The sequence below is a fragment of the Cajanus cajan genome, chromosome 10 (genome assembly GCF_000230855.2).
Source record: "Cajanus cajan strain Asha chromosome 10, NIPB_CcT2T_4, whole genome shotgun sequence".
NCBI classification, from domain to species: domain Eukaryota; kingdom Viridiplantae; phylum Streptophyta; class Magnoliopsida; order Fabales; family Fabaceae; genus Cajanus; species Cajanus cajan.
In genome coordinates, this window is record NC_138526.1 from 13,590,894 (window position 1) to 13,614,460 (window position 23,567).

The 23,567-nt window shown below is 34.5% G+C and overlaps 3 protein-coding genes across 3 annotated transcripts; 1 reads left to right on the top strand and 2 right to left on the bottom strand.

Annotated features, from left to right (window-relative positions):
* The first annotated feature begins 163 nt into the window (after positions 1-163).
* Positions 164-1,404, top strand: U11/U12-31K (RNA recognition motif and CCHC-type zinc finger domains containing protein). The gene has a single exon (XM_083064551.1). It carries the CDS (start codon positions 255-257, stop codon positions 1,032-1,034), a length of 780 nt encoding a protein of 259 aa, XP_082920677.1. The 5' UTR covers positions 164-254; the 3' UTR covers positions 1,035-1,404.
* Positions 1,405-4,627: 3,223 nt separating this feature from the next.
* LOC109806469 (zinc ion binding protein) lies at positions 4,628-11,385 on the bottom strand. The gene is made up of 8 exons (XM_020368888.3): positions 11,226-11,385; positions 10,334-10,618; positions 10,003-10,231; positions 9,579-9,724; positions 7,266-7,353; positions 7,004-7,150; positions 5,897-6,046; positions 4,628-5,148 (listed from the first exon to the last, which is right to left on the bottom strand). The coding sequence occupies exons 2-8, from the start codon at positions 10,603-10,605 to the stop codon at positions 5,077-5,079; spliced, it is 1,104 nt and encodes a 367-aa protein (XP_020224477.1). The 5' UTR covers positions 10,606-10,618; positions 11,226-11,385; the 3' UTR covers positions 4,628-5,076.
* A 5,402-nt stretch (positions 11,386-16,787) lies between these two features.
* On the bottom strand, positions 16,788-19,503 carry LOC145952712 (uncharacterized). The gene is made up of 2 exons (XM_083065653.1): positions 19,427-19,503; positions 16,788-17,831 (listed from the first exon to the last, which is right to left on the bottom strand). The coding sequence occupies exon 2, from the start codon at positions 17,826-17,828 to the stop codon at positions 16,803-16,805; it is 1,026 nt and encodes a 341-aa protein (XP_082921779.1). The 5' UTR covers positions 17,829-17,831; positions 19,427-19,503; the 3' UTR covers positions 16,788-16,802.
* Between the last annotated feature and the right edge of the window lie 4,064 nt (positions 19,504-23,567).

Sequence of the window (23,567 nt, forward strand, 5' to 3'; positions counted from 1 at the left end):
ATGATAAAAAAAATTACTTGTTATAATTTTAAAATATTAATTTATTATAAATTTTAATTATATCATAGTTTATATGCTCTAAAAAAATTTATTTATATCAAATTATTCAGTAAAAAAACAAAGTACGGACGAGAGATGGATATGACAAATTGACAATTGGGATAACAAGTAAGCAAGTTAAAGCAGAAGAGAGGTCGCAACAGAAAGTGAGAAGAAGAGAGAAGAAGGGCATCGAGAGAAAAAGAAGCATCGTCATGTCCAAAAACAAAGGCAAAAGGAAAGAGAGCGATAGCGAAGGAGAAGACGACGACGTATTCTACTACCGCTATAGCAGCGCCAACCCAACCCAAACCCAAACCCAAACCCAATCACAACACAATAATCCCAACTCCAACACCAAGGGTTCCTCATCCTTAGCACCGTCGAAATCAACGTTGTACGTTTCCAACCTCGACTACTCCCTCACCAACTCCGACCTCCACACGCTCTTCTCCACCTTCGGCCGCATCGCGCGCGTCACCGTCCTCAAGGACCGCCGCACGCGCCTCAGCCGCGGCGTCGCCTTCGTCCAGTTCGTCTCGCGTGACGACGCCCGCAACGCCGCCGCCGTCATGCACCGCAAGGTGCTCAACGGCCGCACCCTCACCGCCTCCATCGCCGCCGACAACGGCCGCGCCCCCGAGTTCATCCGCCGCCGCGTCTACCACGACACCGCCCGCTGCTTCGAGTGCGGCGCCCACGGCCACCTCTCCTACGACTGCCCACGCAACCAGCTCGGCCCCCGCCAGCGCCCCGAGCCCAAGCGCCCCCGCCGCGGCCCCCACCGCCGCGACGCTGACGCTGACGGCGACGACTCCGACGGCGACGGAGCCGCCGCCGCCCGCTTCGAGGACGATAATTGGGCCTCCGTCGTCGACGACGGTGCCGACGAGAGGTTGTTGGCGGGGAACCAGGAGGATGTTGGGGCTGTAAAGAAGAAGAAGGAGAAGAAGAAAGCTGGGTACTTCAGTGATGAGAGTGACGATGATGATTGATGATTGCAATTGATGAATTGTGTGTTGTGTGTTTGGTGAGAATACACACTAACATGTTGATACAAAATGAGGTTTCCGTTGTTGATTGATAACCTTATCTTAGCTTTAGGTTCTGTTAGGAAATTCAATGCCTCTATTCTGGTGTCTAGTGAAATCTACAACATAAAATTGTGTTCCTCAATGTATTCACATATAATTTTTTTTTTGATAAGTAGGGATTACAGTGACAGCAATACTTTTTGAACTTAGGATTTTGTGCATATACTTCAATTCCCACCGCTAGGCTGACCCTTGTGGTTCCTTTTAATGTATTCATATAGCTATGTGTTTGTCTGTGCTAAAATTGAGATTATTCTATATTGACTGTGAATGCTGTATGAACATATTGTCTACCATCAATTCATGTAGAGACCCAGAATTCTTTCCACATGGGCCTCTTTCTAGCGGAAAGAGACTTCATAGGACATGCTTTTGACATTAGGTTTATTGGGGATGGCATTGTGATATTTCATGTTGGTAACTATTTTTGGGATTACGCTTTGCTCCCTGATTGATGTCTATTAAGCATTACATTTGATGGAGATCGATGGGTAATTGATGTTGGAGATAGTATCTTCAGTGTGTTCCTTGGTCAACTGAAGTTATTCTTAGACATTTATCTTATGTTATTTTGTGAATAGCTATAGTATCAGAGGAACAGAAGATTGTTTTATGCAGCTGTTTCAAAGCAGAGGCTTCCTCATGTTATTGTTGATGTTTTTTTTAAGGGGAATATTACTAGAATAAAAACAATGTTGTTTCTTGAACCTGTTGTCATTGATGTGGACTTGATCATGGAAGGATGCCATCTTCTATGAGCTGGTTTAATAAATTCTGCATCACCTGTCATTTATGAGAGAGCCATGGACATATCGGATTTTATGCTTATCAAGGATGTTTTTTCCCATTAGGAATGCTTCCTGGCTCAGTACTTTGGAGAGTTATGGAAGCCAAAATGTCAGCGTTGAAGCCTTCTTGGCTTGTTAGCAGTAATCAAGCAACCTACCCAGAAAAGCTTCCCTTTCCAAGGACAATAGTTGATTGGAAGCTCCTATATATAATAGAAGCTGCCACGCTGAATATCCATGGAGCTGTATACTATTCACTATGGTTTTAGCTTTAGGATCAGGACAGACCATTGTTTTCTGCTGAGCATGCTATCATGGCCCGCATTTGTTCTGCATTAAATGCTCCAAATACTATGGATCAATCATAAAGTCTGATTGGAAGAGTGAGCTAACTCCACTAGAGATTGAGATTTATCTTCTCCATCCCTAATGTCATCATCAATAGCCTTTAGTGCGGTAAGGCACCAGAGCAGCATTCTTCTGAGCATGTTTTGTAGGCACTAGGTAGGAATCCTAGTAAAATAAACGCTACCTCTCAGTTCCTTATGCTAAACCGTAGTAACTAGTATTGTTTACTAGGGCACCAGATACTGTTGACTGTGAGTAATATTGGAGTCTCTTAGGGAGTCATTTACTCCTGTAGTATAAGTCTGGCTACCTTGTTTATACCTGTCTGTTTTCTGCAGTGGTAACAAGGAATAAAATGTTCCATATAATAAATTTGCCAGTAACTTATTGTCCAAATAATATCGAAATATTGTATGATTTAAGTTGGATTTATTGTAATCAGGATCTTCCATGCAAACTCCTGTCCAACTTGAAGGAATCCTCTGCCATGAAGACTCTGCCCCATATCTCTTGTTGCAGAACAGATATACCCGCGGATAGAATAATACTTAATGTAAACCTGCGTGTTGCACGGGTGTTTTAGCAGCTTTAAGAAGGAAAAAAAAAATTAACGATAGTAAGAGATTTACAACATAAAAACCAGAGATAACTTGTATCTGTCACTTAAACTTCTGTAGTATGAGAATGTGGTTTTATGGTATTTGGAATAACATCTTTTGCATTTTTGGTTGGGACAATTTCACCTTTCATGCGTGTATCAGTGATTTTACTATTTACATACCTATTGCGTGTTACTCTTATTATTCTTGTGAGATGATATAAGCCACGGTCATCGCCTTTCGCTTGTACCGGTGAATCAGTGCATCCTAGAAAGCTGGCCTCGTGTGTCCAACAATTTCGTAGCTAGTGTTCTATTCGCATTCTGCAATTCTCTTGGCGGACAAATTAATTAGTATCCAGGTAATAAGCAAGTAAGCTCTAAAGAGATCTACCTTTAGCTATGTCAACATCACCATTGTAACTGATGGGAAATGTAACTAGTGTCTTATGAAAGAAATGAAGAACTTGGAAATCTCAGTAAATCAATTCAATTTCAACCACCAGTGTATGATAGGAAATAAATTTCAGTGCATATTTTGACAACATTATAGAATAATCCCAAATCCCAATAAACAATCAAGAGAATATGAGAAAGGCAATAAGCATATTGATCCCCGAATAACCGCAAACAATAGTGATTAACCATTTCAAAACGCAACAAACGAATAAATATGATAAGATATACAGACACATGATTAGCAATTTCTTTATCATTCCAAAGATTAGTTTGGTTCATATGTAGAATATTATTAGGCTGATATACGTGGCTTAGAGAGGTTGCCATGGTCTTGTTCACACGAGTAAATTAGTTAAAGATTGCCTTGTCAAATGTTCATGTTTCTTTCAGATACCTCTCCATCTTTAAAGTGGTTATAAATGAAATAAGGAATCATATGCTTTAAATGCAGGTAAATCAGACTTTATCTTGTTAAAATTTACTATACGCATTGCATGATGCCATTGGGTTCAGGTTTGGTTATATGGTATTTTTGGTTTAAGAAAAAAAAGTGAAAGTAAAAAGGGCATTTAAAATAGATTTTTTTTAAGTTATAAAATATAATATTTTGTAAGTTATTTGATAAGAAATAAAAATTAAAGTAGGCTAAAACTGTTTTTTCTTAAAAAGATTCCACCGTGAGATCTCTTATCAAAGAACTTAAAGCCACGCAATTTACTTCTCAGTACCGTCTTTGCTCTTGTGCGCATAACCATAACTAATGGTAATTTTTGTTCCTTAATAAGTGTAACGCCAATATCTCATTACATTCAATCATTTTCGGAGTCATTATAACATTCTCATTTCTAATACTCCGTCTTTTTTCTCACGTTCTTTTAATACTCAACAATTAATATCATATAATACTGCTAGATGTACTAGAGCACACTAAATCTTTGTTTTGAATATGGTGAAGTACTTTGCAATCACAATTCACTTCTATGTTGCATACCTCCCGAGAAAGAGTTGTAAAATAATATCTACCATATCTATAGCCACGGTCAATTCACCTTTATTCAGATTCAGGAATTCACTCTGCCCATAAATTTCTTCCTCTTTACTAATAAGATACATTCTAGTGTGTGGAGTTATGAAATTTTGCATGCCTTACAAGATATGGTGGGAGCATTACCAAGCATTACCTGTTACAAGACATATAACCACGACTCTGCTTTCCAACTTCCAAGTTTGTGATTTGTTTTATAGCAATTATTTTGCCATGCAAGTTTGTGATTTATAAAAGCGTATTTGGCAACTGCAAGTGTAAGGAATACAGTTATGAAATATATTTTATAAATTTCACTTTTCACAGTATAGAATGTATTCATTAAGTTCTAACGCAAACTACACAACCTATAGTACATGTTACTTGATTTCTAGTTTATTAGACAAGTATAGTTAGTTACAATAATGCAAGGGAGACCCCAGCACAATTGTCAGTATGCACCAAGATGCAACGAAAGAGGTGGAAACAAGAAAAATAAGAGGGGTGCAGGAGAAAATACAAAGTGGATCTGATGTAGAATCTTGGGCATAGGCAGGTACTGCAATGCCAGAAAAGCCTGAAATATTCATTACTCTGAAATCTCCTCTTCCTCCATTAGTAGTGCCTTTCTTAAGCTGTGCTTATTTTACAAACTTGTCCTGTGGCATGCAGAAACATTTATTGCATCTGAATTCATGTTTCCTTTCTTCCTGTGGAGCACCTATCTCAGACTGTTGGCTCAGCTTGTTCTTGTGTATCTGGAAGTTGGCTTCTAAGGAAGCCTAGGACTGATTGTCGCTGTAGAAGGGTTGAAATTGAAATTCTAATAAGGAAATGCAGTATAAAGCAAATAAATCTAGTGTGTATATATAAGGTTAATCAACAATTTTTGGTCCCCTTATTCTTGACAATGCCATTTTGGTTTTCCAGTTTAAAAAAATTTGCAATTTTAAACCATCAAATCTACATACATTGACTGTTTATATTCAGAAAAGTTACTCATGCAATAAGTGGGAACTCAATGGTAGTATTCCATGTTATCATGCTATTGTATGCATGTGACATAAAAACCATTACTTTGAAGATTATGCATGGATGCATTACAAGTGTGCAGATTTGACAGCTGAACCAAAATTGTGGATTTTTCCAAAATTAGGAGACTAAAATTGTGGATTAAGAAATAGGAAAACATCTACTTAAAATGTTAAAAGAGTTAATATTTTAATCATTACACATAATGAGGAGTCATATCAGATAAGACTTTAATTTGAGAAAGAAGGACAGATCTTAAGCCTCTACCAATACAACTCTCATGGATGATTATGATTAAAACATTAAAGTCATGTGACCTTTCTATGAATGATTAAGATTAAAACAAAAAACTCGTGAGCTTTCTAAGTGATCATATAATCTTTATTTAACTTCTAATCTTTAACTACTACGATTTTGTGGCCAAGATTACTTCTGTCACTCCAAAATAAAAATGGTTATCTCACGTGATATATATGACGTATATATAGTACTTCTTTGTATATAGACATCTTACCCGTTGCTCAAGCCCACTAGCTTCAGATTTTAACGTGAGTGATTCCAATAAGTCTATGGCTTCCTGAAATCCATCAGTCGCTAACTTTTCATCCCCTAGATTTCTGTCCACATCTGCAACTTTTGCAAGAGAAACAGCAACATCTAGAACCTATATTTTTTATTAGAAAACAATGAAAAAGATCAATTTCATTATAAGCCAAAAGACATGTTCTGCAATGGCAACTATGTAAGGGCCATCCAATATTGAATTATGGACTGGCTAATTAGCAAAATAAAACTGCAAAGTATCTATACTTGTCAAGAGCTCATAGTGGAAATGGAAAATAGAAACAGAAAACATTTCCAGCAACCAAAAACATCACTTACGTCCAGAATTCTTTTATAAAAATAATTTCATAGAAAAAAATAGATTGGAAAATTAATATGCATTCCTTTGATTCGTTGCTTTATCAAAAAGCCCCAAACTATTCTTAGGCTTATGGAATAATACCAGTAGAATATCAATTGGAAGCTTATCTGTTTAGGATTTACTAAATAGAAAGGATTTTTTTCAATTAATTTGGGTATCAAGCCAATGTTTTTTAAACTAATGTTATTTGATCTAGTTGGACTAACAGCTAAAGGATTATTTAGCATGTACTTTACTAGATATACTTTGTTGTCCCTTTCCCCATCTCAATTTCTGGGTGTGGGATAGAGATATTATTGAAGTGGCAGTCCTGCATGGGCTTGTGATATTGTTAAGTATGAACAGATAACAAAATTGTGTGCTGTCCTCATTTATTGCGTGCAGGTGCATAGAAGGGTATGTTTGTGTCTGCACAACATATAAAAAAATTCTGTTGCTTCCTCTTATTGCCATCTAATCTAATTTTGTAATTTGTGCGTGTTTCCCCCTTTCACTGCAAGATTTAATTTTGTTAATTTTTACCATAATTCTCCTATTCTAATGTTAGCTGGTTCACCTTATGACCACATATAACAGCCTACTAACCAACATAGAAAAAACTTGTACCAAGACAAAAGAAGAGCAAGACTTGCATGAAGATCAATTAGATATCATCAAAAAATACAAATCAAATGTATGTGCATAGCAGTAACCAACCTGGGATGGAATGTTTGAATTTTGCTTGACAACATCACGACGAACATTCAAAGATTTAAAATAGTAAGATCTAGCAGCTTGAAGGTCTCCATCATAATATTTAAGATCTCCAATTTTGTTGAGTGAAACAGAAAGTGTATGTGTAATCTGTAGGACAATAAATTTCAAGAATTAAATTGATAACAAAAAAAGAAAACACAATGTAATAGTTTATGATTTTTCACTGGAGAGTCCAGAAAAGCAAGGGGTCCAATGAAATAACCTCCAAATCATCGTTTGGCAACTTTGACAGAAATTGAACACTTTCTTCAAAATACGAAACCGCTGAACTGGCATCTCCCATTGCTCGGCTGCAAAAAAAATGATGTCAACATGTAGATCACAATCTGCCTCCATTAAACATGAGATCAACTAATATTCTTTTTACATTTTCTAATACAATAAGAAGTATCGACTCCTCTATATTAAATATGATCAACTATATGTGAGAACATTTTTAGGAGTTTCTCTTTAACAAGAGCATTTTTAAGCGTTTTTCTTCAATTAGAGTTTTTAGAAATCTTTTTAACTTCTTATCTAATTCAAAATTTTTTATCAATAATTAAAATAATCTTGTGTTTCAATATAAATTATTTATCATAAATCTAAAATATAATTTATATGTTTAGAATTGTTTATTTATACAAATTTTAAATGTAATTTATATATTCAAATATAGAATTTATTTGTAATTTATAATTTATAATTTATTATAAATTTTAGTTACATATAATAAACATTTAACCAGTGCATTGCATGGGTTAAAATACTAGTTAGGAGAGAATAAACAAGTAAAGATAAAAGCAGAAAAAAAGATACTTAAAAAAGAAACAAAAGGCCAAAGGCAGAAAAAAAAATCAACAAAAAGATAAACAATCTCTTTAAATGTCATCTATCAAACCCCTAAAATATAATGATTAGCTAAGCACCACAAAAAGATCAAAAAGGAGCACTGCATATAAAAGAGGGAAAGGCAATAGTTTTCTCTGAATGTATTAAACAGGGCAGTTATTTAAAAATACAATTTTGCAACCATTTAATAAGTTCAACATCCTGTTTCAAATACCTAGAATCATGATGGAGGTATGAGCACAAAAACTAGCTAAAGTAATTAGGAACTGCTTCTGGCCATAGTAGTTAATCCCGGACACCATAAAACACTAGCAATATAGTGGATCACAGAATGGTACACCAAAGAAATCTAATGAACGATTTACATACATTCATTGCAGTAAAGTATAGAATCCTATAAGAGATACTAAACTAAACTTGCCTAACAGCTTAAGCTTATAAGATGATTGATCCACAACACTGAATCAAAGCCTCCTTAAATAAGTGTTCAGGATTTATTCTTGCTGCCCCCATTCTTCTAGTATAAGTTGATTTTTAACATAAGATAACATAGGCATGTGCTTTGTTATGCTGAATGGCACATGGTAGAGATATAAAACAAATATTCAGTCTTCACATAAGAGCTTAAGTTTTTGCCATAGTCGGTTTTCAACAATTGCAATCTCAGTGATTTTATCTTCTAATTTCAGTTTCAAATTGTTCTCCTGGACTTTTATTTTGAGTTTGAACAGAAGCTCATGTCATGATGTCATAATTTTCAGACCATCCTGCAGCTCAAATAAAGATAATGAATGCTCTCGAGTCTTGAGTATAGTTAATTACATCAGATAAAACTATATCAGAAATGACAATCTCCAACATCTTATTGGGTAAAACCATATTGCCTTGGTGTTTATTTCTATGGTTGTTTAAATAGACAACTCAATCGCTAGAACTATTACTTTCCTTTTCTCTGAATTTATTTGTGTACCAGGGTCTACAAGTTAGTCCAACAAAAGTCGTATTAAATTAGTTCTTCTCAAGGATTAAAGTGATACAAGAATGGTTAACATGATACAAGTTGTATATTCAGGGACTAACTCTTACACAAATAAATTCTTCAAGGATTAACTAGTACAACTAATCCGTACACAGATAAGTTTAAGGACTAAACAATGAGAAGGGAATAATTAAATACAAGTTTCAGGGTTTCGTATTGAGACTACTTGACAAAAAAAATAGAAGTGTTTTCCTTCTCAAAAAAGAAACATATTCCACTAATGCTAGGTGTTCCTTTTTCTTCTGCCCTTCATCTCTATCTACAGTATCTAGTTATATTCAGTGTCCCCACATTGCTTTTTTTTTCTCCAATGCCTCTGTATCTTATTGACTATTCATACTTCATCAATGAGACTCGCCACAGAATACAGATATATCATAGTTGTGCGAAATTCCTTCAACCTTTGTTTCTAGTACAAACCATTAATGCAAATAATATCTGACCATATATGACAACAATATTCTACATAAACTAAACTAACAAATACAAGAGAACAGACTCCATTGATAAGAAGACTGAATAACAGATATATGCACAAACAGGAAAATAATAGTAAGAGTTATTAATCAGTTCATTTATAAGAAGAAGGGGGGGGGGGGGGGGGGGGAGGGTGGAGGGGTTAGAGAGAACAGCAAGAAAACATACCAGCAGTCACCAAGCATACCCAAGACTGCTCCAAGCTGTGAACATAACTCTGAAGTGTTACCATCTTTTTCTAACTGATCACGAATGTCTTCTGCACAAAGGCTGAGTCTTGATTTAGCACTTTCTAAATTCTGAGCACGGAATGCCTGTTTTTGAAATGCATAGGGAAAAATACTCATCATCAAGTAGTAGAACAAACTCCACAAAGTTGAAAACGTAACTTGGTAAAACAAAAGCCAGTAGCTTAAGCAGAGCAGCAGTTATTAATATCAATGTCTTTTCCAGATAAAGATATTTTTCCAACACATCCAATTATATATACCAGTTCAGCAAAAACAGCTATTAACATTTAAGGACAAATATTTTCACCATTTAATCCTTCATATACAACATATGACATTAACATATAAAAGACCATACTTACCCTCATGGCCTGTTGCACCAAGAAAGAACCTCTTTCCAAAGACACATCCTCATATATGACCTGTTTACTCTCTGCTGCTTCTTCTCCTTTATCTGAACTAACAGATCTTTTGATCCTAGCATGACCTTCAATAAAGCGATCAACTACACCTTGCAGATCAGCATCAGGCTCGATCTTCACAATATCAGCTCCACATAAAGGGCAGTCCTTAAAGCGTGACACACATGCTCTAATTTCAGACAAGTAGAATATGAGAATTGAGCTAAAATTAGAGTATGCATAATGCAACGCAACATAGATTCAAGAAATAAACATAGGACAGAATACATACTTGCAGAAAACATGAGAACAAGGCACACATTTGCTGGTGTCAAATAGAAGTGCCTGGCATACCATACAGCTAAGGGGGCCAATCTTAAATGTTTGTGAGTCATATCCAAAAGGGCACTTCGGTGAGGCACTGGCCGAGTCATTAACCTCTTTCTTCACCTTACTCTCAGACTCAACTTGATGTTTCATAGAATTTTCACCTGATTTTTTGGAGGCATTGTTATCATCAGGGCGAGCAGCTTTGACAAAGGGGCAAACTGGTGTCATGTTCATCAAGAACAAGAGCCTGCCAAAACATCAAAACAAAATCTTTGCATTCAATTACACTTTCGATTTTAAGTAAAATTTCCCAAACAAAATAACGGTTTTCCTAACCATTATCCTAAGAACAATGATCAATGAAACAATAAAAAGGTCCTTTTTATAAGAAATCACGTTACATGGATTACTAAAATCAAATTCCACACAATCCAATAAAACCTTTCACTTTTGATTCCTTAGTCATTGTCATTAACTCAATAAATGAACAAGCAAAACCCGATTGCAAAAATGTATTAATCCTCATTGATTAAACACACTCACACACATTTAAATCCAATTAATTTTCTACATTAACCTAATCATGTAATTTATTTATATATATATATATATATTTTACTGCAAAGACAACATCTAAGGAAAAATCCCTTATACCTAGGAAGCAGGAGTAAAGGGAAAAATTGCATCACGAATGGACTAAGAAAGTTTGCACTATCCCTTGCGCCCCAATGATTCTATACTCACCTATTTATCAACTGGGCACATTAAATCAAAATCACGATTCAATTTTTGTTTTAGCAAATAAAAATGCTCTTTTTCTAATTTGGAAAATAAAAAAAAAATGAAAAATTTACAGGATCAAGCGAGACGAGACAGAGGGAAGAAAATCGAAGTTGCGAAGAACGACGTCGTTGCAACTGCTTTGGCACTTTCTTCCTCTTCGGTTCTGTAAAAGCAAGAGTCCGTGCGATGGTTCTCAGAAACAAATGTGAGGATGATGCAGTTAGACGAACTTATCGTTTATATTTGGCTAAAAACCTATTTCGGTGCCTTATAATCTTTTTTTGTTTCAATTTAGTCTCTCATTAATTTTTTGTCTCAATTTGGTCTCAAACTAATTAATTGGTTTCAATTTAGTCCCAAATTAATTAATTAGTTTTAATGTGGGACTTCCGTCCAAATTATTTAAATAGAGTTAACTTTTGGCCACGTGGATGCCACGTGGATGCATACATTGCATCCACGTGGATGAGAATTTTTTTTGAAAATACCTGGACCGGAACGGCCCGTTCTGGTTGCAAAATTAAAACACCACCAGTGAAGCAGAACGGGTCGTTCTGAAAACAGAACGGCCCGTTCTGCTTGCAGAACGTCCCGTTCTGCTTTCAGAACGTCCCGTTCTGCTTTCAGAACGTCCCGTTCTGCTTTCAGAACGTCCCGTTCTGCTTTCAGAACGTCCCGTTCTAGATTTAGAACGGCCCGTTCCAAAACTGTGAATAAAATATTCTTTACTTAATTGTATTTTTGATATTATAATTATGCAATTTTGATCTCTAAGGTTTTAATTGAGTAATTTCAGTCCTTAAAAGATTATAGTGTAATTTTAGTCTCACAATTTTTAATTGAACAATTTTAATCTCTCAAATATCATAATTGTGGAATTTTAGTCTTTCTCATTAAAAATTTAATAATTTTAAAATTTTAATATATATATATATAATGTTTTAAAACTATATAATTGTTTGTTTATTTAAATTAACGTATATTTTTTTTTAATGTATCAAATGATATATATTTATTATTACTAAATAAATAAAATTTATATATTATTAGTATTTTAATATTACTGATAAATTAATATCAATAATATTTTTACTATATTTATAAATAAACTAATAATTTGATAAATATAACTTAATATATATTAATATACTTTTACAAAAATATAAATATAAAAATTGAAGGACCAAAATCGTGCAATTATAATTCTTTAAGGACTAAAATTATGCAATTAAAATCTTGGAGATCACAAAACTGCACAATTGTAATACTTGAGAGATAAAAAATGCAATTAAACAAATATTCTTGATTAATTTTATTAAAAAATATAATAATTTTGAAAAATATTTTTTTGTGGTAAAAATATTAAAATTACTTATTTTTATAAAATATAATTGTCATATAAATAGAGTAATAATTTTTTCTTTTTCTCTTTTTGTTTGAAGAAATATTTAAATATCACTTTATAATATTTTGCAACTTATTTAAAATTAAAAGAATAAAATAATAAAAATTAATAAGATAAACATAATAAAATAAAATATAAAAAATATTAATATATTTATTTTATTAGATATAATAACATAATTAAAATATAATTAATAATATATATTTTATAAAATTATTAATATTTTATATATATAAAAAAAACCGGAACGACCCGTTCTGAAACCGGAACGGCCCGTTCTGAAACTGGAACGACCGTTCTGAAACCGGAACGGCCCGTTCTGAAACCGGAACGGGCCGTTCTGGTTACATTTTCAGTGTGTTAATTTTGCACCTGGAACGAGCCGTTTCGGATGCAAAATTAATACACCAAAAGTGCACCCAGAACTGCCCGTTCCGGTTTCAGAACGAGCCGTTCTGGGTCCAGATGTTTTCAAAAAAATTCTCATCTACGTGGCATCCACGTATGCATCTACATGGCGTGTGACACCCTTACTATCCCAACACATATATAAAAAAAACAATTTTATAATAATACATTTAAGAAGGTTTAAATTTTCTAAGTTGGTAAAAGGGTTCACATAAAAATTCAACAATCACATTAATAGAGATTTAAAACATAAAACACAAGAGTTTTACAAATTGTTTTCAAAACAATATTACAGTGCCAAATACACATAAATATTTCATCCTAGAAATCCTCTGCCCCGATGTCACACTATCAGAGCATTCCCAGAATTTTAACTGTTGGCCTCCTAGAAGCCACTCGTAGCTGGATCTTCTTCTCCTAAAATATCCACAGTTTATACGGTGAGAAAAGAAAATATCTATATGCAAAGTACATACAAACACATCACAATATAATCTCATAATAACTCATTATTTAATAAAATATTCATAAGCATTTATCTATATATATATATATATATGTGTGTGTATCATAATTTATCGACCATTCATCATATTCACATCTCAATTTACAATTACATCAATTCATCACAATCCACTTGAACATTACAATTCATTCATAATCCACACAAATTTCACTATGTCAAGGTCACGCTACCCTTTTTCCAACCTAGGGCCGTGCTCACCCCTGACATAACACTGTGCCAAGGTCACGCTACCCTTTTTAGTAGCCTAGGGCCGTGCTCACCCCTGACATAATACTGTGCCAAGGTCACGCTACCCATCAGCTTAGGGTCGTGCTCACCCCTGGTCATCAGTACCATAATCACATCTCATTCACATCTCAATCACATTCCACACTTCTCATTTCATAACTCAAATTCACATCACGTACATAATTTCACATCACATACACATCACATACACAACAGATAAGCCCAACAAAATGAGGGTTTACACACCCCTCAAGCAATTCACATCAAGATCATCCATTCTTAACGAGTAATATAGCAATAATATTCATAAATTATAATAATCAATAAGATAATCAATTTAATATAACAGTGAAACTCATAATTATTCCAAATTCTAGTTTACAGCATTTATGATTTCTTCTTTCTTCCCAGATCATTATTCCTACAATTTGGCATATCTATAAACCTCAACACATAATTTCAATAGAACTAATGATTCTTCAAATAAAATAATTATAAAATCATAATCCTAAGAAATTCTTCCTCTACCCAATTCCCTCATGTACTCTACATATAAATAATCCCCTTTTCCCCCGTACCTGGATGAATAGTAACTTGAGCAGAACCTCCTCTTCTTTTTCCTTAAACGGTAGTCAAAATTCGGGCAGAACTTTCTCTCCTTAAATCGGGACCGGAACTAGGGTAGAACCTCCACCCCCTAAGCTCCTTCCATCAACAGCAGGAAGTAGAGAGAGAAAGAAAAGAGAGAAGGGAGAGAAGATGAGAGGTGTGAGGATTTGAGAGGGAGGAGGGGCCTTTTTATAGGCATTTTCGCGGACCTATCCGGAACGGCCGTTCCGAAAAGTGGAACGCCCGTTCTGGACCCTTCAAATCTACGCAAAATTTTCAACTGGAACGGCCCGTTCTGAAATCAGAACGGCCCGTTCCAAAACCCAGCAGAACGCCCCGTTCTCCTTCTGGAACGGCCCGTTCTGCAAGGAGAACGCCCCGTTCTCCTTCTGGAACGGCCCGTTCTGCAAGGAGAACGCCCCGTTCTCCAAAGGAGAACGGCCCGTTCTGGGCCCGTTCTGGACGTCCCAAAAATACACAATTTTATCATTTGGAACGGCCCGTTCCACATTTGGAACGGCCCGTTCCAGAAACCAAAAATACCCCAAAAACTTTAACAAAATTACGAGAATGCCATTTATAATAAGTTTACAAAAATACCCTCATTCCTTTATTAAAATTACGAAAATACCATTACTAATTACGAAAATGCCATTAATACAAAAATACTCTTTATAAAAAATTGGGGTGTTACAATTCTCCCCTCCTTTTAGAAATTTCGTCCTCGAAATTTTGCAATGGTAAATTCTTCGCTTCTTACTTCTAATTCTTATGCAACCTCACTACCTACAACTCTATTCATTTTACCAAGGAAATCTAAGGGTAAGACAAGTAAATTTTTAAGGAATCTAAATCAATCTCTTAAATGTCTCAAACAAACCTATAATTAAGGTCTATCCATTCACCATCTTACTTCCAAAATGAGACGTCTAATTGCTACAAAATTTGTAAAGATTTCTTGTATATTAAACACGAGTATATGATTTCTTTTCTCTTCACCTTAGGTCACTACACTTCCGCTGCGCAATTCTGATACATCTTAGTAGTTCGTAAATATATTTCAAGAACACTCGTATGTCTTTACTCTAAAATCATCTTTCTTAATTCAAGGTTACTAAACACCCAAATTGGTTCTTGCTCCTCAAAACAACATTGATTTCTACTCAAAAATGGTTATCTATACTTCTACCAATCTTCTCCACTTGGTTCTAAGAAAAGACCTGACTCCTAAGCTTCCCTAATCTCATCCATTAATTCACTAGTTACTTTCAGCATAATCCATTCAATGCTTCTAAGGGTAATCTCACTCATCTAGCATAAGTCTCTAAATTCTTCGATCAAATCCAACCCTTAAATCATCAAAATGATATATCAGAGGTCATCATAATCGAGGTATCTGCTACAATATTGGTTTTACTTCTATGGTTATCTCTAAAGATTAAGTACCTAAGTGTAAGTTCACTAGGTATACATATCAGATCACTAATTTCACCACTCCATCTATACCCAAGTCAAATTCTTATCCATCACCTTATCCTATAATCTCATATCTTGTTATCAAATGAATCAACTAATTATGCTTCTCCAATTTCTTTCAACGATCCACTTAGTATTCGAGTCATACTTAGTTTTACACTATTAAGAGTAATCTCATAAGTCAAACTTAAATCCCTAATTTGAATCTCTAATCATAAAGGAAAATAAATATAAAGATTTCCTACTCAAAATATCGGTTACCACAATGACTTTACTCAAATCTAAGTTTGAAATATTAGTCCTCTTAGTAGTTTAAACTTAACTTAACTCTTTCAGTCAACAAATAATTAAGGCTCTAACGATCAATAAATACCTCAAGCTTATAATTATATAGGCAATGTCTCTAAATATTACAACCGTTAACTTAAAATCATAAGTAAGGTAATTCCTATGATGAGTTTTCAGTTGCCTAGAATCACAAGCCACTATCTTTCCTTCTTGCATCAACACTCCACTCAAACCTATTTTAGAAGCATCACAATAAACCACAAAAGTCAAGCAATACTAAAACAGGTGTACTAGTCAACTTTTCCTCAAGGGCCCGGTAAACTATCCTTGCATTTACTATCCTATACAAACACAACTCCTTTCGTAGTCAAACTTGTCAAGGTAATGCTAACTTGGAGAATCCCTCTATGAATTTTCTATAGTATTCAGCCAATCCAAGGAAGCTCCTAATTTCACTAGCTAACTTATAGGCAAACAAATTAAGTCAACCATGAATTCTCTACCATCAATAGTCAAGGGACACTTTGGACAGACATCAGAAGTGATCACTGAACCATTAGTGGGTGTCTCTACTATTAGTTCAAAAGACAAGAAAAAAATAGGTAATTTAGACATACACGTGATATAAAAGAGTGAGTCGCACCAGTCATATAAAACAATTAGAGGGGTTCCATTGATGAAACACATACCCTGGATGAAATCTGTGGATTAAGTAGCTTCAACACCACTCAAGGCAAATACTCTTCCTGTGGCTCTAGGCTTGCTAGCGCTCCCTTCAACCTCTGTTATTTCTTTCTTATTCTTGGGGCACTCCCGAGCTTTGTGTCCCTTCTCGTAACAGTTGTAACATGTTATCACTCTTGGTACCCAACACTCATATGCCTTATGACCTATCTTCCCACAGTTGAAGCAATTATCGCGTGGAACAGAACCCTCACTCCCCCCTTTTGATGTTTGTCCAACCATTGGAGATTGACTCTTTCGTTGCATCGAATCTTGATTATTCACCTTAGAACTTGAATTCCCAGTAGACTTGGTGTAAGGTTTACTTTTACCTAAAGCACTAGAATTTGTGGTACGCATAGGACCTCCAGCTCCCTTGTAATAGTCAGCACGTGCACGATTGTCACGGTCATAAATTCTACTCTTGTTGACAAGAGTCGGGTAGTGATAAATTTCTTGATAATTGATTGCTGTTTTTATCTCAGGGCGAAGGCCATTCACGAACTTAATACACTTAGCCCTTTCGCCATCCTCACCATGGTAATGAGTACAGTAGCGAACCAAGGCATCAAATTTTGCAGCATACTCTGCCACTGTGTCATTCCCTTGCTTTAGTTCAAGAAATTCAACTTCCTTCTGGCTTCTTACATCATCCGGGAAATACTTCTCAAGAAAAACCCTCTTGAAGTTGTCCCAATTCAATTGCATTTCTGCATCAATCATCCTTTGAAGTGCTCCTTCCCACCAAAAATGGGCATCAGCAGTCAACATGAAGGTAGCCGACCTCACTTTCTGAGTGAAAGGACACTCCATGGCATTGAAAATCTTTTCGATTTCCATTAGCCAATTCATCGCAACATCTGGGTCATATCCTCCTTGGAAAGTAGGTGGATTATTTCGTTGAAATCGCTCTAACCAATTAGGAGCGATTTCAGTCCTATGGTTGTTACTTACAGCTTGTGCTAATGCTTGAAGAGCATCAGCAATTGCACGATCATTCCTACCAGCCATAATCTAAGAAAATAGTACATAATCAAATAAACAACAGACATAAGGAATTATCATACTAGCATTAGTGTACTAACATTTCACAAAATACCTTAACCATTCCAAACTTTTTTTTTTATTTTTATTTTATTTTTTTTTTTTTTACGTAAAAAGACCTTAAATTTGGATGATTTAAGAGTTTACGGTTAATGGAATTTAGGAATCTATAGTAGTAAGCAATTGAATCAAAGGTGGTTGTATTTGAGAATTGGAATTTTGATATTTTGATGAGAGATTGGAATGTTCCTTGAGTATTGGTGCTTGCATGTTAACTTTATGGTTAGGTAGGGCCCATAACCCACAGGTCCCTGGATCGAAACCAGGCTCTGATACCACTAAATGTGACACCCTTACTATCCCAACACATATATAAAAAACAATTTTATAATAATACATTTAAGAAGGTTTAAATTTTCTAAGTTGGTAAAAGGGTTCACATAAAAATTCAACAATCACATTAATAGAGATTTAAAACATAAAACACAAGAGTTTTACAAATTGTTTTCAAAACAATATTACAGTGCCAAATACACATAAATATTTCATCCTAGAAATCCTCTGCCCCGATGTCACACTATCAGAGCATTCCCAGAATTTTAACTGTTGGCCTCCTAGAAGCCACTCGTAGCTGGATCTTCTTCTCCTAAAATATCCACAGTTTATACGGTGAGAAAAGAAAATATCTATATGCAAAGTACATACAAACACATCACAATATAATCTCATAATAACTCATTATTTAATAAAATATTCATAAGCATTTATCTATATATATATATATATATATATGTGTGTGTATCATAATTTATCGACCATTCATCATATTCACATCTCAATTTACAATTACATCAATTCATCACAATCCACTTGAACATTACAATTCATTCATAATCCACACAAATTTCACTATGTCAAGGTCACGCTACCCTTTTTCCAACCTAGGGCCGTGCTCACCCCTGACATAACACTGTGCCAAGGTCACGCTACCCTTTTTAGTAGCCTAGGGCCGTGCTCACCCCTGACATAATACTGTGCCAAGGTCACGCTACCCATCAGCTTAGGGTCGTGCTCACCCCTGGTCATCAGTACCATAATCACATCTCATTCACATCTCAATCACATTCCACACTTCTCATTTCATAACTCAAATTCACATCACGTACATAATTTCACATCACATACACATCACATACACAACAGATAAGCCCAACAAAATGAGGGTTTACACACCCCTCAAGCAATTCACATCAAGATCATCCATTCTTAACGAGTAATATAGCAATAATATTCATAAATTATAATAATCAATAAGATAATCAATTTAATATAACAGTGAAACTCATAATTATTCCAAATTCTAGTTTACAGCATTTATGATTTCTTCTTTCTTCCCAGATCATTATTCCTACAATTTGGCATATCTATAAACCTCAACACATAATTTCAATAGAACTAATGATTCTTCAAATAAAATAATTATAAAATCATAATCCTAAGAAATTCTTCCTCTACCCAATTCCCTCATGTACTCTACATATAAATAATCCCCTTTTCCCCCGTACCTGGATGAATAGTAACTTGAGCAGAACCTCCTCTTCTTTTTCCTTAAACGGTAGTCAAAATTCGGGCAGAACTTTCTCTCCTTAAATCGGGACCGGAACTAGGGTAGAACCTCCACCCCCTAAGCTCCTTCCATCAACAGCAGGAAGTAGAGAGAGAAAGAAAAGAGAGAAGGGAGAGAAGATGAGAGGTGTGAGGATTTGAGAGGGAGGAGGGGCCTTTTTATAGGCATTTTCGCGGACCTATCCGGAACGGCCGTTCCGAAAAGTGGAACGCCCGTTCTGGACCCTTCAAATCTACGCAAAATTTTCAACTGGAACGGCCCGTTCTGAAATCAGAACGGCCCGTTCCAAAACCCAGCAGAACGCCCCGTTCTCCTTCTGGAACGGCCCGTTCTGCAAGGAGAACGCCCCGTTCTCCTTCTGGAACGGCCCGTTCTGCAAGGAGAACGCCCCGTTCTCCAAAGGAGAACGGCCCGTTCTGGGCCCGTTCTGGACGTCCCAAAAATACACAATTTTATCATTTGGAACGGCCCGTTCCACATTTGGAACGGCCCGTTCCAGAAACCAAAAATACCCCAAAAACTTTAACAAAATTACGAGAATGCCATTTATAATAAGTTTACAAAAATACCCTCATTCCTTTATTAAAATTACGAAAATACCATTACTAATTACGAAAATGCCATTAATACAAAAATACTCTTTATAAAAAATTGGGGTGTTACAATTCTCCCCTCCTTTTAGAAATTTCGTCCTCGAAATTTTGCAATGGTAAATTCTTCGCTTCTTACTTCTAATTCTTATGCAACCTCACTACCTACAACTCTATTCATTTTACCAAGGAAATCTAAGGGTAAGACAAGTAAATTTTTAAGGAATCTAAATCAATCTCTTAAATGTCTCAAACAAACCTATAATTAAGGTCTATCCATTCACCATCTTACTTCCAAAATGAGACGTCTAATTGCTACAAAATTTGTAAAGATTTCTTGTATATTAAACACGAGTATATGATTTCTTTTCTCTTCACCTTAGGTCACTACACTTCCGCTGCGCAATTCTGATACATCTTAGTAGTTCGTAAATATATTTCAAGAACACTCGTATGTCTTTACTCTAAAATCATCTTTCTTAATTCAAGGTTACTAAACACCCAAATTGGTTCTTGCTCCTCAAAACAACATTGATTTCTACTCAAAAATGGTTATCTATACTTCTACCAATCTTCTCCACTTGGTTCTAAGAAAAGACCTGACTCCTAAGCTTCCCTAATCTCATCCATTAATTCACTAGTTACTTTCAGCATAATCCATTCAATGCTTCTAAGGGTAATCTCACTCATCTAGCATAAGTCTCTAAATTCTTCGATCAAATCCAACCCTTAAATCATCAAAATGATATATCAGAGGTCATCATAATCGAGGTATCTGCTACAATATTGGTTTTACTTCTATGGTTATCTCTAAAGATTAAGTACCTAAGTGTAAGTTCACTAGGTATACATATCAGATCACTAATTTCACCACTCCATCTATACCCAAGTCAAATTCTTATCCATCACCTTATCCTATAATCTCATATCTTGTTATCAAATGAATCAACTAATTATGCTTCTCCAATTTCTTTCAACGATCCACTTAGTATTCGAGTCATACTTAGTTTTACACTATTAAGAGTAATCTCATAAGTCAAACTTAAATCCCTAATTTGAATCTCTAATCATAAAGGAAAATAAATATAAAGATTTCCTACTCAAAATATCGGTTACCACAATGACTTTACTCAAATCTAAGTTTGAAATATTAGTCCTCTTAGTAGTTTAAACTTAACTTAACTCTTTCAGTCAACAAATAATTAAGGCTCTAACGATCAATAAATACCTCAAGCTTATAATTATATAGGCAATGTCTCTAAATATTACAACCGTTAACTTAAAATCATAAGTAAGGTAATTCCTATGATGAGTTTTCAGTTGCCTAGAATCACAAGCCACTATCTTTCCTTCTTGCATCAACACTCCACTCAAACCTATTTTAGAAGCATCACAATAAACCACAAAAGTCAAGCAATACTAAAACAGGTGTACTAGTCAACTTTTCCTCAAGGGCCCGGTAAACTATCCTTGCATTTACTATCCTATACAAACACAACTCCTTTCGTAGTCAAACTTGTCAAGGTAATGCTAACTTGGAGAATCCCTCTATGAATTTTCTATAGTATTCAGCCAATCCAAGGAAGCTCCTAATTTCACTAGCTAACTTATAGGCAAACAAATTAAGTCAACCATGAATTCTCTACCATCAATAGTCAAGGGACACTTTGGACAGACATCAGAAGTGATCACTGAACCATTAGTGGGTGTCTCTACTATTAGTTCAAAAGACAAGAAAAAAATAGGTAATTTAGACATACACGTGATATAAAAGAGTGAGTCGCACCAGTCATATAAAACAATTAGAGGGGTTCCATTGATGAAACACATACCCTGGATGAAATCTGTGGATTAAGTAGCTTCAACACCACTCAAGGCAAATACTCTTCCTGTGGCTCTAGGCTTGCTAGCGCTCCCTTCAACCTCTGTTATTTCTTTCTTATTCTTGGGGCACTCCCGAGCTTTGTGTCCCTTCTCGTAACAGTTGTAACATGTTATCACTCTTGGAACAAGCCGTTCTGGTTGCAAAATTAAAACATCACCAGTGAAGCAAAACGGGCCGTTCTGAAATCAGAACGGGCCGTTCTGGTTTCAGAACGGCCCGTTCCAGAACTGTGAATAAAATATTCTTTACTTAATTGTGTTTTTGATATTATAATTATGCAATTTTGATCTCTAAGGTTTTAATTGAGTAATTTCAGTCCTTAAAAGATTATAATTGTGTAATTTTAGTCTCACAATTTTTAATTGAACAATTTTAATCTCTCAAATATCATAATTGTGGAATTTTAGTCTTTCTCATTAAAAATTTAATAATTTTAAAATTTTAATATATATATATATAATGTTTTAAAACTATATAATTGTTTGTTTATTTAAATTAACGTATATATATTTTTTAATGTATCAAATGATATATATTTATTATTACTAAATAAATAAAATTTATATATTATTAGTATTTTAATATTACTGATAAATTAATATCAATAATATTTTTACTATATTTATAAATAAACTAATAATTTGATAAATATAAATTAGTATATATTAATATACTTTTACAAAAATATAAATATAAAAATTGAAGGACCAAAATCGCGCAATTATAATTCTTTAAGGACTAAAATTATGCAAATAAAATCTTGGAGATCACAAAACTGCACAATTGTAATACTTGAGAGAAAAAATGCAATTAAACAAATATTCTTGATTAATTTTATTAAAAAATATAATAATTTTGAAAAATATTTTTTTATGGTAAAAATTTTAAAATTACTTATTTTTATAAAATATAATTGTATTATAAATAGAGTAATAATTTTTTCTTTTTCTCTTTTTGTTTGAAGAAATATTTAAATATCACTTTATAATTTTTTGCAACTTATTTAAAATTAAAAGAATAAAATAATAAAAATTAATAAGATAAACATAATAAAATAAAATATAAAAAAATATTAATATATTTATTTTATTAGATATAATAACATAATTAAAATATAATTAATAATATATATTTTATAAATTTATTAATATTTTATATATATAAAAAAAAACGGAACGGCCCGTTCTGAAACCGGAACGGGCCGTTCTGGTTACATTTTCAGTGTGTTAATTTTGCACCTGAGACGGGCCGTTCCGGATGCAAAATTAATACACCAAAAGTGCACCCAGAACTGCCCGTTCCGGTTTCAGAACGGGCCGTTCTGGGTCCAGGTGTTTTCAAAAAAATTCTCATCTACGTGGCATCCACGTATGCATCTACGTGGCGTCCACGTGGCCAAAAGTTAACACCGTTAAAGCAATTTGGACGGAAAGTCCCACAAGGTTTTATATCCAGCAACGTTGGCTTATTATTAATCTATCGTTCATTTATTTTTGGTTAAAACCCTATTTTGGTCCCTTATAATCTTTTTTTGTTTCAATTTAGTCCCTCATTAATTTTTGGTCTCAATTTGGTCCTAAATTAATTAATTAGTTTCAATTTAG